At 35.4% G+C, this 14,062-nt stretch overlaps 1 protein-coding gene and 1 long non-coding RNA gene across 2 annotated transcripts; both read right to left on the bottom strand.

Moving 5' to 3' along the window:
- Nucleotides 1-837: 837 nt before the first annotated feature.
- LOC130629569 (potassium voltage-gated channel protein egl-36-like) lies at nucleotides 838-5,881 on the bottom strand. Its single transcript, XM_057442823.1, has 3 exons — nucleotides 5,455-5,881; nucleotides 4,214-4,381; nucleotides 838-3,983 (listed from the first exon to the last, which is right to left on the bottom strand). Exons 1-3 carry the CDS (start codon nucleotides 5,809-5,811, stop codon nucleotides 1,866-1,868), a joined length of 2,643 nt encoding a protein of 880 aa, XP_057298806.1. The 5' UTR covers nucleotides 5,812-5,881; the 3' UTR covers nucleotides 838-1,865.
- Nucleotides 5,882-6,255: 374 nt separating this feature from the next.
- Nucleotides 6,256-9,260, bottom strand: LOC130629568 (uncharacterized). The gene is made up of 2 exons (XR_008981983.1): nucleotides 8,535-9,260; nucleotides 6,256-7,581 (listed from the first exon to the last, which is right to left on the bottom strand). It is a non-coding gene; the product is annotated as an uncharacterized LOC130629568 (long non-coding RNA).
- Nucleotides 9,261-14,062: the final 4,802 nt, after the last annotated feature.

The raw sequence follows: 14,062 nt of genomic DNA, 5'->3' as shown, positions 1-14,062 counted from the left end.
TATCCCCAGACAACAAAAATACTCGAGAATAAACACTTTCTAAAAGTTCTTTTTGCATTTTACGAACAGATTCAAAATTATCACACTTTAAATCAGTAAGCACCCGCGCCAACATATCTGCTGCAGCCATAATCAATAATAGTACGGAAAGAATCCAAGCCAAAAGGCGTGAGTCTTTGACTAATCCTGACGGATGGGAGTTAAAACTATAGCCTAACAGGTTATTAGTAACCACGCAGTATGTATGTATGTATGTATCAGCTGTCTTCGCTTCTATCATCTACTGTAAGATTTTCTTCAGTATAAGTAGTTGCTTCAGCTCGGAACCTAAATTTCCATCGCCGGCTGCGGGCCACATATTGTTGGACTACGCATAGAGTGTGAAAATTACGTCACGATTTTGACGTCACAGGCCCCTTAGGTGAGATGGGGAGGGTTGCGGGCCATAGCTATTTGATTTTTGACTGACTGAGTGACTGATTAGTCAAAATGAATCAGTCAAAATCTGTAAGCTATAATTTGCAACCCTCTCAGTCTATATGGTAGCGACGTCACAACTTTGACGTCAACATCGCTATAGGCGAATTGGAGAGGGCTGTGAACCATGGCTTTTCGCCGTAAAAAAATTACAATTTTTAACGCCCTCCGTTTGCAACGCCTGGATCGTCGACATCTTCGCTTGGCTAACATTTTTCGTCAAATTTACACTAAGTCACGCGACTTATCTGACTAACCCTGGATCCGCACCTGCCAAGGTTCTTTTTCTAGCACCAAAATAGGAGACACATGATTTAAACTAGAATAGGAGCCATTTTGCTACAGAAAAAACATAAACCATGAGTTCAAAAATTTCTTTATTCAATGTAATAAAAATTTTCAATGTATTAATAATTTATACAATAATAATAAGATTTCTGTGCAAGAAAATAAACTGTAATAACAGGATATAAAACAACAACAACAACAACAACAAATTAATGCAATTTAATGCGAAGGGAAATTGGGGAAATTACCTAGTTTTTATTTTATCATGGCCCTATAAGACTGAAGTGCTCAGGGGGAAAGAGGACAAAGATTTGCATCGATCGATAAATAGATTGATCGATGTTAATAATATCTAGAAGACTAGGGCAAAATACATTTTTAGCTTGTCTAGGGTGCTAATATTTCTAAATTTAGCTCGTCGCACAAATCTTAACAGTTCAAATTATTACCTCGCCCCGTAAAAACAATGAGCGCCCGGTCTTTGTTTTATTAGTCAATCTCACGTGTTTTTTTTCGATTTTTTATGTGTCCTTTAGTCGAGATTTTATTGCAAGTAACTTATTGGTAAAGCAACAAAGGGGCAAACTAATTCTTTTTGAGAATATTGAGGCTAAAAAGGGTCAAAAGTATGCTAAGGCTCAACTTTTACCCGAAACATGAAAATGATTAATTTGTCCAACCTCGTTCCTAGGGCATTTTGTTTTGTTTATAAAATCACTTCGTAATAACAACTCAGGGACCACAAGACCCTGGGAACGAGGTTGTGATTTGTTTTCTTACTTTTTTGATGCTTGCTCGTCAGTTAGCAATTATTGTTAACAATAGCATCTATAAGAATATGAGGGATAATGTATGTTGCCAGACTGAATGACACGCGAAGAATGTATTAAAGAATATGACCCTGAATTGTCAAAACAATAAGATTTGCGAGGCTAAACCAAAAAAAACAACTATTTTAAAAAAAACACTTAGCTACCAAACGTGTTTACAGCAGCCTGAACTAAGAAAAAATTTTCGGTAACCGTCAAATTGGACCACAGGCCAATATTTGAATAAGAATTAAGTACTTGAAAAAAGGACTGGTAAGAAAGTTGCTTTCTTTATACACCTGATTCTTTCAACGCTTTATGACGCGATAGGATTTTAAAGCTTACTATGTCGTTCTCGCTTTTGACTCTGCTATCCCAACTATTTTCCTGTCTGTTTACTGGTTCAAGCATATTACCCGTGCTTATGGAACATTCTGATCCATCGTCGATTCTTGAAAGTGAACTCGATGAACCAGTCGTACATGAAACGTCGTCACTATTTTTATGTCTTCGTCCCGAGGCAATTCCGTTTTCTCTCCTAGAGTCACACGCCTCTTTCATTATATTACTGATGTTGAAAAAAGGTTTTTCTTTCTGATGCTCTTGACAATTGGTCGTTTTGGCGCGCTTTAACGGCCTATGGTTATTTCTGTCTGCGTTACTTAAAAGTTTATGGTCAAAACTTGTCATCATCTTCATAGAGATTCGTCGTTTTGTGTCCGTTAAATCCGAATCGGAAGCTACCCTCATGTATGCGTCGGAATTAAACGTATTTTTTAAATGTAGTTCTTTAGTAGAAGGCAAATTAAAATTTACAACGGAGTTTATCGCTTCTATGTTCTCCCCGTCACTCTCCTCCGACGATGATATGGCAGGCTGCAAAGCCAAAGCACCTCGTCTTTGAGTTCGAGGTGTAGGACAATTTGTTTTACTCGTATTATTTTTTAATTGGCTTAGCTTATTGCGTCGGTTGTTATAAACATGGTTGTTGTCGCACAATTCTTTGCTCGCGCTCTCTTCCTCACAGCTTTTGCTACTGTGTTTGTTCTCCTTCTCACTGTTTTCATGTTTGTCCGTGCTGATGTTTCCATTGTTAACCGGTCTCTGTGAAATCTCTGAACAGTTAGTAGAATCTGCTTTCTCCTCCTGCTCGTGTTTAACCACATTTTCTTCCGTGTGTCTCGTCTTTTCTTTCACGTCGAATACATCGTCATTAAAATCATCGCAGGAGGAGTAGCATTCTAAATCTACCAGGACTTCTTCATTATTAAGCTCACTCGATTTATCTTGCAAGGTATCTTTATGCGTCGGTGTATCAGCCATAGATGCTTCATCGACATAAGAATTCCTAAGCAAGCCTGTATCGGTGTCACCTTCTGACGTCACAGACCCATTGTCTGATAAATCGATTGCAAACATCGCGGCCCTTCGACCACCACTTCGTCCCGGTCCTCTCGCTTGATTAGCATTTGCATTAGTTATTAAATCACTGCTAATGTATTTTGATGAAGGAGTCTCAGTACCAGGTGTGCCGTCGGATGTATTTCCAGATATTTGATCAAATGCTTTTCTTCTTTTTAACTGCAACTGAAACGAGCTTGGAGATACAACTTCATTCTTTCGTCGTATCGCGTTGTTATTATTTCGCCGTAACGTTTTTCGGTCTCGATCTCTTGACGATAAACTTAATGGCTGCCGTAATAACCCCCGTAAATTTCCTTGGAGTAAAGTTCGATTTTTTTTCGGCAATTTTAATCTCGCTTTTACATGGGCATAATATAACGTAAAGTTGCTACCAATCACCGAAATAGGTAAAGCCACTATAAGCAAGCCAAAGATTGAACATACAGATCCAATAATTTGACCGGCCCAAGTCTCAGGAGTTAAATCGCCATAACCGACTGTTGTCATGGTGATAATGCACCACCAAAAAGTTGTCGGAATCGAATCGAACTTAGTCGTGCCTTTATCGAAAGCGTTTTCTGTTGCATGTACGAGACTTGAGAATATTACGACTGGGATGAGCAAGATAAATAATAACAGAGTCAATTCGTAAGAGCTCGCTTTCAGGGTGTGAATGAGTACTTGTAAACCATACGACAATTTAAAGAATTTAAAAAGTCGAAGTGTTCGAATAATCACCATATTTTTGATGACGTCAATCGGGAATATTAACACCAAGTAAGATGGTAGCAAAGATGCAAAATCGATCCAATTTTTGTAGTCTTTTAGAAACGATTTACGAGACGGTGTTACAATTATTCGAGCTAAGAATTCCATCGTGAAGAAAACGAGACAAATGTAATTGATCACTTGGATGACTTGATTATCTTTCAACGCTGGCATTGTTCCCACACAGTACAGTGAAACAGATATGACTATCATCAGACAGGAGAGGATCGAAAATCTCTAAAGAAGAAGAACGGTAATATGAAATTAAATTTATGTTTACGTCAGCATAAATAAACATTTGGCGATAAACTGTGATTTTTTTTAGTAACGACAGAAACACTACCCAATCAAAATAGTCTGATGTACCGCCTTTTATGGAGGTGGGAAGGCCCAGGTTCACATTGACCAAAAATGTCGATTAGATTTTCTTATCACAGGTGAGTAAAACAATTGTTAATCTTGCATACCCTGGCGAGTTGTGACGAATGTGGGTCCTCCAAGATCTGCCAAATTTTCTCCAAATCGATATTCAAATATTCACGCGAAACAAAACGGTTCGAAAATGTCGATATTTTGCGACTGCTTGTAGCTCGTAGATCTTCAAAGCCAGGACCTTCAAAGCTACGTAAATTTTCCTAAAATATAATAGATACGTAATTTGATGCAGTGAACGAACTTTTTAGGATTTAAAAATACCAAAAATTCTATAAGCGTGCCAACATGGGTCACTCCGTTGTAGGCAGATGTACTAAGTAAGTTACAACGTGTGCCAACGTGGGTCACTTTGTCATAGGTAGATGTACTTAGTAAATTATAATTTACTAAGTACATCTAGATTATAAGGGAATTTAAAAGTACAGCTCGGTGCTACCCAATCTTGGGATTTACGAGAGTATACAAGTCATGTTACATGAGCAAGTTTATTCTAGGCTCAAGTAATACACGTTTTTTTGTAAGAATATTAAAACTTCTAACGAGGCCTGTAAGTAAATAAGTGACGGGAAGTTTTAAGGACCTTGGGGATTCCATCCTAACAGTGGGCTCTTTCTACCCTCCGACTTTAACTATTTTACATTACCTATGTTACATTATCACCTGTCACTAGTTTCACTTCTCTATCGTTCAACGCAAACCGGAAATCCCAGCCTAATATTCTTATATAGTATATATATACCATATATAGCATATATTGCATATATAGCATATATACCATATATAGCATGTATAGCACATATAACATATATAGCACATATATAACATTTCTAGCATACATAGCATATAGCATATTCTTGTCAACAAAGCGTGAACATGAAATCTATTTCTTAGCGAACAATTGATGCGAATATTTAACGCGCGATACAAAGAAGCCGTGTGGAAACTTCTCACGCAAGACAGTTTAACAACATATGGAGCATATTAATTGACAAAAGCCATGGGGATGAGGTTGTATGTAGGGCATAATAATTTATACTAATCCTGGGGACTAGTATAAATTAAGTTGCGTGTGGAGCATATTAACTCATACGAGGCCTGAGGACAAGGTTGCGTGTAAAGTATATTAAACCATTTTCACATTCACAATAACCATTTAAAATTAATCGCTAAACAAATAAATTACGGCGGTATTTTGAATATTGAATATGGTCAACTCGGAATTTAAATCCAGCGTTCAAATGCAAATACTTATATAAGGTGAGTGTGAACCTACCTCAGCTTCACGATGCTTAGTAAACGTCTCCCAGCAGCATGGTTCCATTTGTTTTTCATCGATTCCCCAGAATTGCAGTTCTTCTTCGAACGCCGGTCCGCACATATCAGTTGGCGTGTGAAGCTTACCCGTCCGGTAATAATTTAAAATATGCACAAATGCACCGGGATGTCGATCGAAGAAGAATTCTTTAGTGTGGAGAATTTCCGGGTCAACATTTTCTGTCAACCATGCTAATCTCGTATCTGATATGTTCTGCAAAGTAGTCGTGTAAGTTTCAAATTTGACACCTCCCACGTTCAACGAAAGTCTGTCAACAGCGTCATCTTCATCATCACTGTATGTGTATTTATCCATTATTGATTCTCATCTCACTGGATGCGATTTATTTTTATTAGTTATATTAGTCTATAGAAAATTTATCAAAAATAAGACAGTTAGCATAGAGCGAAATGTTGATAAAAAGAATCATTGGTCAAACGCACGACAAAAAAATCTACACAAATTTCATAATTTCATAAACCTTTAAGTCAAGGCTATGAACACTCCGAGTTAGATAAAAAACAGAAAGAGAAGAACAAAACAAATAAAATATTTATAAATATAAACAAATAAATATTTATAACAGTTAAAATTATAATTTTATGCTTATATTCGAGATAAAAATCTCTATCAAAGAAACAATATCCTTATAAGCGAAAGAGAAGCTAACTTTTACTTCGACTCACAAAAAACAAACATTACAGCAGTATTCCAACTTCTAACTTTAAAACAATTTTAATTTAATAATTAAATCTTCACTAATATTTCTTATATCTATTTCATATTATTAAAAAATCGATACAGAGTGAATGGTTTTTTCTCCCTTTTATCGCCAAAAAACTCTAAAAACATTGTATGTTTCTTGCAGATAAGCCTTCCATAGACAGTAAAAATAAAATTTCTTATTCGTTTGTGCAAACAATTCATTCATATATTTTCCCAATTCAAGATATAATTATAATATCTTGGGTGGTTACAAACAATGTTTAAAAGCTGTATTTACTATTTCTCATTCAACTTCTATTCATATTCATACCGAAACACTTTATTGAATATCCATGTCAAACCCTTTTCTAACAATTTCTAGAAATTTGCTCAGGTAATTCAGTTTTCTCCAGAGTAACATTTGATAATGGTAAACTTGAAATTCTGCAATAACAGCTTTCTGTTTTAAAATCAGTTCTTTCTCGCCACTTTGTGACTTTAAGCTGATATTTTTGTTGTTTAGAGCCTAAAATTAGAAAATTTAAGTTTATCCAAAAAATCAGCCGTAGAGGAACTTTATTTTTAACGACTAGTAACTTTGTGGTAAAGCGTTCGCCTCCCGGAGGTCTTGGGTTCAAACCCCGACCGAGTCATGTAAGAGCCTATAAAAGTGTGAATCAATCCTTTCTGCTTCTTGTTTAGCATGAGAATAGGATTTCTATCTTAGGCGGTTGCCTAATTGAGCGGTTGTTGTGCTTGAACGACTTCCGTAGCTCAAATGGAAGCTTTATATCCTCTAGGAACCTCTTTCCAGGACCCTCAATAATAACACTTCCTATAGAAACTGAACAGGCTACCCTGCGTAAATAATGGTGATAATAACAATAGTATGGGTTCCAATCATAGTGGTTTGACATCTCCTTCTCCTCAGTTATGGCATCTTACCGATCTGAAATGAAACCCTAAACATGCATATTTATAAACATCTTAAAATGTTACACAAATTGTTTTAAATATACGTTTCAAAGCAGAAGTTCTTAGAAACAATGAATGCTATGTAAAAACTTAAGCATCTCTAATGTAATCAAAGTGCCGGATATTTATCTTCTAATGCGCATTACAAATGCTTTCTCACCGATTGCAACCGTTGGATTTAAATTGTTAGGACGTTTTTTTACAATACCAGTTTCCGAAGTACACAACCAAATTAGTATGCTCTCGGAGAAATGATTTACTTAAGAAATAACTTACCAGTCGCCATGGTAGCAATGTAAAACACGGTCCAAAAAGTGAGTAGTAACGTCGTTAACTGCCGTCGTTAACTGTCGTCTTTAACTGTCGTCATTAACTGTTGTCATTAACAAGCTAATGACGTGCAAGCTAAAACACAAAACTTTCGAATAACACCTTCGTTTAAAGAAAATAGCAGTACAAGGTTTCCTACAACGCACAGACAGCCTTACATTGGATGGCTTGTAGAAGGATTGAATATCTCTTATTTAATAAAACCTTTACCTAAAAAAACCTTACAGCATGTCGAAGAAAGGGTGTGAAAGTACATATGTGAAAAATAACAAATAAATAAGTTGTTATTCCCTATTTTCGTTTACAAAGAACACCGGGTGAATATAGAACAGTAAAGAATATAGAATGTATTATATAAAAAAGGAATAAAATAAGTTAAGAATGTTTTGGAATGCGCTGTCTTTTTTAGTTCACATATGTTCCTTACTGTTAGTTTGGATAAAAAGACTTTTTTTTATTAAAATACCTCTTGCGGTGAAGATGAAATAAAGCTGACATGGATTCATAAAAACGGCTGTTATTTTTATCGTATGAAATAGTCGTCATTGTACTCGTCGTTGTCGTCGCTGTCGCTGTTGCTAATGGCAACTAGCGTGTTTTTGGTTATTTTGAATCAAGTATTGAGACTGACTTGATCTAACTTATAAATATAAAAGAGAGAAACCTTACGTAGAACGGTTAAAATATTTATAGAATTTTATAAAATATTAAAAGAGCGTTCTAATTTTAACTCAATATTTACATGCAACCAGGATGCTATTGGGCGGAGTTTAGGGGCGTTACCCAGCGGCGCCTTATAAATGAGTTTTGGTAGTAAGAGCACGATAACAGGATTAAGAGGCGTAGATTAATAACTTTATCAAGAAAAAGTTAAATTAATAAGAAAAAGGGGTTAATAAATTAATTTAGAGATACAAAATTTTAAACAGTCATTAAAATTTCTCTTTCAAAATGCTTTCTTGTTTTCCTCCACTTCAATATTTAACATTGTAGATGAATAATAGTTTTATAGCGAAACACAAACTTACTAACAACATTCTTCTAATAGAATGCTAAAGGGATAACTTAAATTTTTACACTGCCTCACGAAGTTATCGATTGTTGCAAAACTAGTTTCTTTAAAAAACAAAATAAAGAAATGGCCTTTACATGCTATAAACATTCTTCTTCTTCTTCTTCTTCTTCTTCTTCTTCTTCTTCTTCTTCTTCTTCTTCTTCTTCTTCTTCTTCTTCTTCTTCTTCTTCTTCTTCTTCTTCTTCTTCTTCTTCTTCTTCTTCTTCTTCTTCTTCTTCTTCTTCTTCTTCTTCTTTTTCATTTGACCCAACAATTTAAATTATACCCCTCCAACGGAATTAAATATCAAAGTCTAATACCTAATAGGATATGAAATTCAAAATTCTGGTTTTTCTTCCATTAGACGTTCTTTACAAATTTAATATAAAATAAATATCCCAAGTATTCACCACTTGTGATTCTCAAAAAAATTTCAACATAAATCTCATGATGAAAACGAACTTTCTCTTCTTAGCTGAGATGTGTTAGAAGCTACTTTTAATTGTTAATACTGTTGTTGTAATTTTATATTCCATTGTTTAAGTTTCATTATATCTTCTCTCAAAGCAACGTGAAAATTTTCCTTCTTCGATATTTTTCCACCTTCAAGTAAAAAATAAAGTGAAAATAATAATAGTGAAAAAGGTTATAGTAAAAAATATATATATAAGGAAAGAGATTTATTTTCGAAGAATCTTTTGTATCCTTTTACTTTTAAAAAAAATTAATCTCCGAAAATAAAAATTGTTTTTATAACTAAAATGATAAAATGAAAAAAGGATATATTGATCAAAGAAAATACATCTATTTGAAAGAGACAATATAAATCTTTCTGTATTCATTCAGTCCCTAGAGAAGGGTGGCAAAAAATTCCGTAAAATATGCGGTAGCCTGGTTTCCACAAACGAATATTCGCAGTTACAAAAATGCAAGAAACGCTTTAACGAAAATTCTCATGAATAATTTACCCCTCTTGATATCTGACAAATACATTAAGCATGATTTTAAAAATCAGTTTTCAAAAGGTAAACAGAAAATATTTTGTGTTTATTGCGCTTCAGAGCGCCGTGCGAATAGAAACCGGGTCACGCCAGAAACAGGTGAATTTGGAGGGATAAATTATTTAAAACATTATTGCGAATGAAGATGTGATTGCATGAAAAGAAATATGGCGAAGAATGAGAGAGAGAAACAATAAAAACTCTCTCTTCTAGTTCGAAAGATAACATCGCAGCTACAACACCTCATGATAAAAACATTGAAACAATACCACATTTATCTGCCATTTCACTACAAAATTGGCAAGCAGCAGGTTGTAAATTCTCCGCAGTTTACCGGTACTACTATTATCTTAGATGCGTAGGTTTGTCAGAGCTAAAAGCTAAAAGCACCAGTCACACTTTCAAAACACGTTCATAATCCACATCGGGGTCAAAAAGGCTTCAAAATTTGACCTCGAATGACCTCGTTTACATGAGCAACAAATAACAAATTTTGATAGTGGAAAGTTAACCATATAACCTATGATCTTTGTCCTAAGTCCATTTTTTTTTTACCATTCAGAGAATGACTTAGCAAGGGTGTATTACCCGAGCCTGGGATGTGTGGTGAGTGGTCATACCAGTGGATGACTCTTACTGGTACTCTGCCTCGGGGACAGAATAGAAAACGAAGTCGCGATATATATTATTATATAATGAGCGCCTCCAAGTTAGGACGGTTGTAGACACCGGGTTGAACTCCTAGTTGGAGTTCTGAAACCTGGAAATTGGATTAAAACAGTCCAAGATGGACTGAGCGATCGCTTCTTAACAACAACAGACAAACTTTGGAACAGGGTTAGAAAATAATGGCCTCGATAGGTCTGGAGACGAAATTGCATTTAACTCGTTAATAAGCTAGCTGTCTCTAAATGGAATTGAAATCTTTAGCTACAAGAAAATGTATCGAGGTTTCTTTCGCAAAATAGTTTCGTTAAATAGTCGAAAATCTTAGCCGCCGTACATAATTCGCGCGTCGCTAAATTATAGAAGGCATTTGGAGCATAAATAGATATTTTGAATAATAATTGGTATGTTTATATTAAATTTTTACGAATGATTTAAAAAATTGCCACAATTTAGCCCTTAATTTGTTCAAAAAACACCCACGTTCCTTTTTTTTCTGAAAATTGGACGTTTCTATAAAAAAGGAAAAGTTTATTCTTCTTTTCACATTTTTTGTTTCAAGAAATTTTTTTGACAATTTAACTCAACAGAGGGTCTTTCACCCCCACGCATTTTGTTATGAAATTTAACTTTCTTTTCAAGGCTAAAGACATTGGAAATGAGGTTGGGCGAATTTTTAACTAAGTTTTTCAAGTTAAATATTTATGAGAAGTTAAGTGCACAAATTAACTTTCAAAGAGGAAGTATGGTAATCTCTCTTTGATATACAATTCCATTTATTTTTCTCAGTTTAAACATTGTGGACAAAATATTGAAAGAAGTCACGCCACCAAGGAAGCTGTTTCTAAAATTTAAACTAATATTCAAAAACAAAACGTAAATATTTCATTGCATGACACTAGCTTCGTTACTGTCTGGTTGCCTTGTGGTAGAGCGTTCGCCTCCATTGCGGAAAGGTTTCAAACATTGGCCCAGTCATGCCAGAGATTATAACCTGTGAATTGATCCTTTCTGCTTAACGTTCAGCATGACAAAAAGGATCGATATCTTAGGTGATTGTCTAGTTGAGCGATTATTGGGCTTGCACGACTTTCGTAGCTTATGGAAGCTTTAAATGCTCTAGGACCCCCTTCGCAGGACTCATATTATCACAGTTCTATTAGGTAAATAAAAAATTTTTTTGCTGTTTGAGATAAAGAATATTAAAGGTGGCCACGTATTTAAAATCTTATAATTTTAGAAAAAAATAGAGAAAATTTATAAGGTTTTGAGGTCAATAATTAGGAGAACAAAATTTTTAGGACAAAAACAGTTACTAATAATTAAGCCTTGTCTAACATCATAATTTCTTCCATTAACTACGTTATATATTGGTTAATCTTTTTTTAAAACATGAAAAAAATTAACTACTACATATACAATGCATGTCAAGATAAACACTTTTAGTGAATCATACGATTGTTTCTATATGTTACGAGTCGACAACTAAGATTGACCGCAGCGCCTTTTTACTGTGACGGTTCTTTCGGTAGAACTATAAAGAAGCGCAGCGCTGTTAAGAAGCAAATAGTCCTGAGGACGAGGTTGGTCAATAAAGCCCGCGAAATAATACACTTACTTTGTAAAGAGAACCATCACTTGAATTTTGATGCCGTCAGCAATCAGCTGTTAAAAAGCAATTTTTTTGGAAGTTTGTTTACACGCTAACTTTTTTGTAGAGTTTGAAACGCTGACGAAAAAATGTATAGATAGGATTTTGTGCTGTTGACGAATGCATAAGGGGATATATGGTTGAAAAAATTTCGCTGACGTCAGCAATGACTCGTCAAAGCACAAAAAAATTATTGTAGAAAATTGTGTGCCCGTTGCCTTCGTCGTGTAAGCTTGAAATTCTGATCAGGAATATATAGGATCATGCACTTTCGACGAACGCTTACAAAGATATTCAGTTTAAATGCTTTTTGACAACGTCTTTAATCCGTCCATTCCGAAATGAGTTAAGGACCCAGGTTTGGGAAACTTACTCGATTTGTACCCAGTTCAGTTACACCTACAAGAAATAATAGATACATGGTGAATGTGTATGATCATAACCAACCTCGAAGTTTTTTTAAGATTTAAGGATGGATTCATTTAGACGGCTAATTTTTATAACTTTAATAAACTTAAGGTAAACCTCGTGGCTTTCATGAATTTCTACTAATCAAATCAATTTTACATTTTTTCGTCGGACCAAATCACACAAAAAACCTGATCTCGACTCTGAGATTGTCAAAAAGAGAAAAAGAGCCCTGGGGCCGAGGTTGGATATCGACTTTATATTACACAAAAACTTCTCATCAGGTCCTCATCGCAGACGATAGAAAGAAGATATCTTCGCATTGAATTTATATTGGTTTAAACAATAGCAATGTTTCTGTTGTGTCAACCTCGTCCCCAGGTTTTTTGCCTTTTTGACATCGAGTCAAGTAAGCGCTAGCGGCCCTGGCATAGGCAACAAACCCTGGGGGCGAGGATGTCTGTTCTGTGTGCCTGACATCTAAATGGCGTATGTATATTAATTTATTTAGGAGCCGTTGGTGTAACGAGCTGAATTATTAGAATTTTTGTACTTTTATACTCCGTAAAAGAATCATCTAAATAGGCACAATACATTGAAAAATATCTCCTGAACTCTTTCATCCTAATTTTATTAGAGGATAAAAGATTCGTTTATGTTGGACATTTTGAAAATGTCACGAACTCTCTCCGTCTACTTCGCCAGCCAACGCACGCCAAAATTTTGCTTCGCTAAAAAAATTTAGAAAGGTTTGTCATTTGATTTTTTATTTCACAGATTTTTTTTCGCAAACTTTAAAACTGCCTTCTGCTAAAATCCACAAAATTAAAAACAGCAAAAATATGTTCTCCAAAGAACATTTTTACCATTATCGTTTTTTCTTATCAATGAGTGACTTTGGTATCACGTGGTTTAATATGTCTCAATGCTTAGCAACGTTTAATAGGTAACAATATATTGAGACGCTACCTTGCAATAGTGAGAAATACAAACGAGTTCTCAAATCAAAAGAAAAAGAGGCTGGAAGCAAAGTTGTATAAACTATTTGGTATCACGTGGTTTGGTACACCAAGCAATCTCTATAATAATAGCCGTCGTCTGTCTGTCTCTGCGCGGACCCCCGCTGAGTTAGAAAATGATGTTACGGAAACACGAATATCAAATGCGATATATTTTTATCCACTTTGTTGTGACGGGTAAATATAAAGGACGGGCGAACCCGTGGATTTTTCCACGGGAAACGACTAGTCTCTATAATAATAGCCGTCGTCTGTCTGTCTCTGCGCGGACCCCCCGCCGCGTTAGAAAATGATGTTACGGAAACACGAATATCAAATGCGATATATTTCTGTCCACTTTGTTGCAACGGGTTAATTTAAAGTACGGGCGACGCCGTGTATTTTTTCACGGGCTAACGACTAGTCTATATTATAATACCCGTATACGTCTGTCTGTCTGTCACGCAAAATGGTAGCTTAGCTGCGCAATAGCGAGAAGCACGCAATGCGGTATAAAAAGGACGGGCGAACCCGTGGAGTTTCCACGGGCTAAAGACTAGTAGTGAGAAATACAAACAAGTTCTCAAAACAAAAGAGGCTGAAAACAAAGTTACATACACTATTTGGTATCACGTGGTTTGGTACACCAAGCAATAGTGAGAAACACAAACGAGTTCTCAAATGAAAATAAAAGGAGGCTGGAAGCAAGGTTACATACACTATGCAAACTCCGTATAGTTCTTATATGACGTCTCGGTGAAGAGCAAAATCGATGTTA

Source organism: Hydractinia symbiolongicarpus, chromosome 2, assembly GCF_029227915.1.
Source record: "Hydractinia symbiolongicarpus strain clone_291-10 chromosome 2, HSymV2.1, whole genome shotgun sequence".
In the NCBI taxonomy this organism is placed as follows: domain Eukaryota; kingdom Metazoa; phylum Cnidaria; class Hydrozoa; order Anthoathecata; family Hydractiniidae; genus Hydractinia; species Hydractinia symbiolongicarpus.
The sequence above is the reverse complement of the archived record's forward strand: the minus strand, read 5'-3'. Positions and strand labels throughout refer to the sequence as shown.

What these genes read in the sequence shown, in the direction of transcription:
- LOC130629569 (XM_057442823.1), bottom strand. Translation starts at nt 5,811, where the DNA reads ATGGATAAATACACATACAGTGATGATGAAGATGACGCTGTTGACAGA. An exon ending in CTAAGCATCGTGAAGCTGAG is followed by an intron (nt 4,382 to 5,454) that starts GTAGGTTCACAC and finishes ATTATATTTTAG; the next exon opens with GAAAATTTACGTAGCTTTGA. An exon ending in ATTCGTCACAACTCGCCAGG is followed by an intron (nt 3,984 to 4,213) that starts GTATGCAAGATT and finishes CTTCTTCTTTAG; the next exon opens with AGATTTTCGATCCTCTCCTG.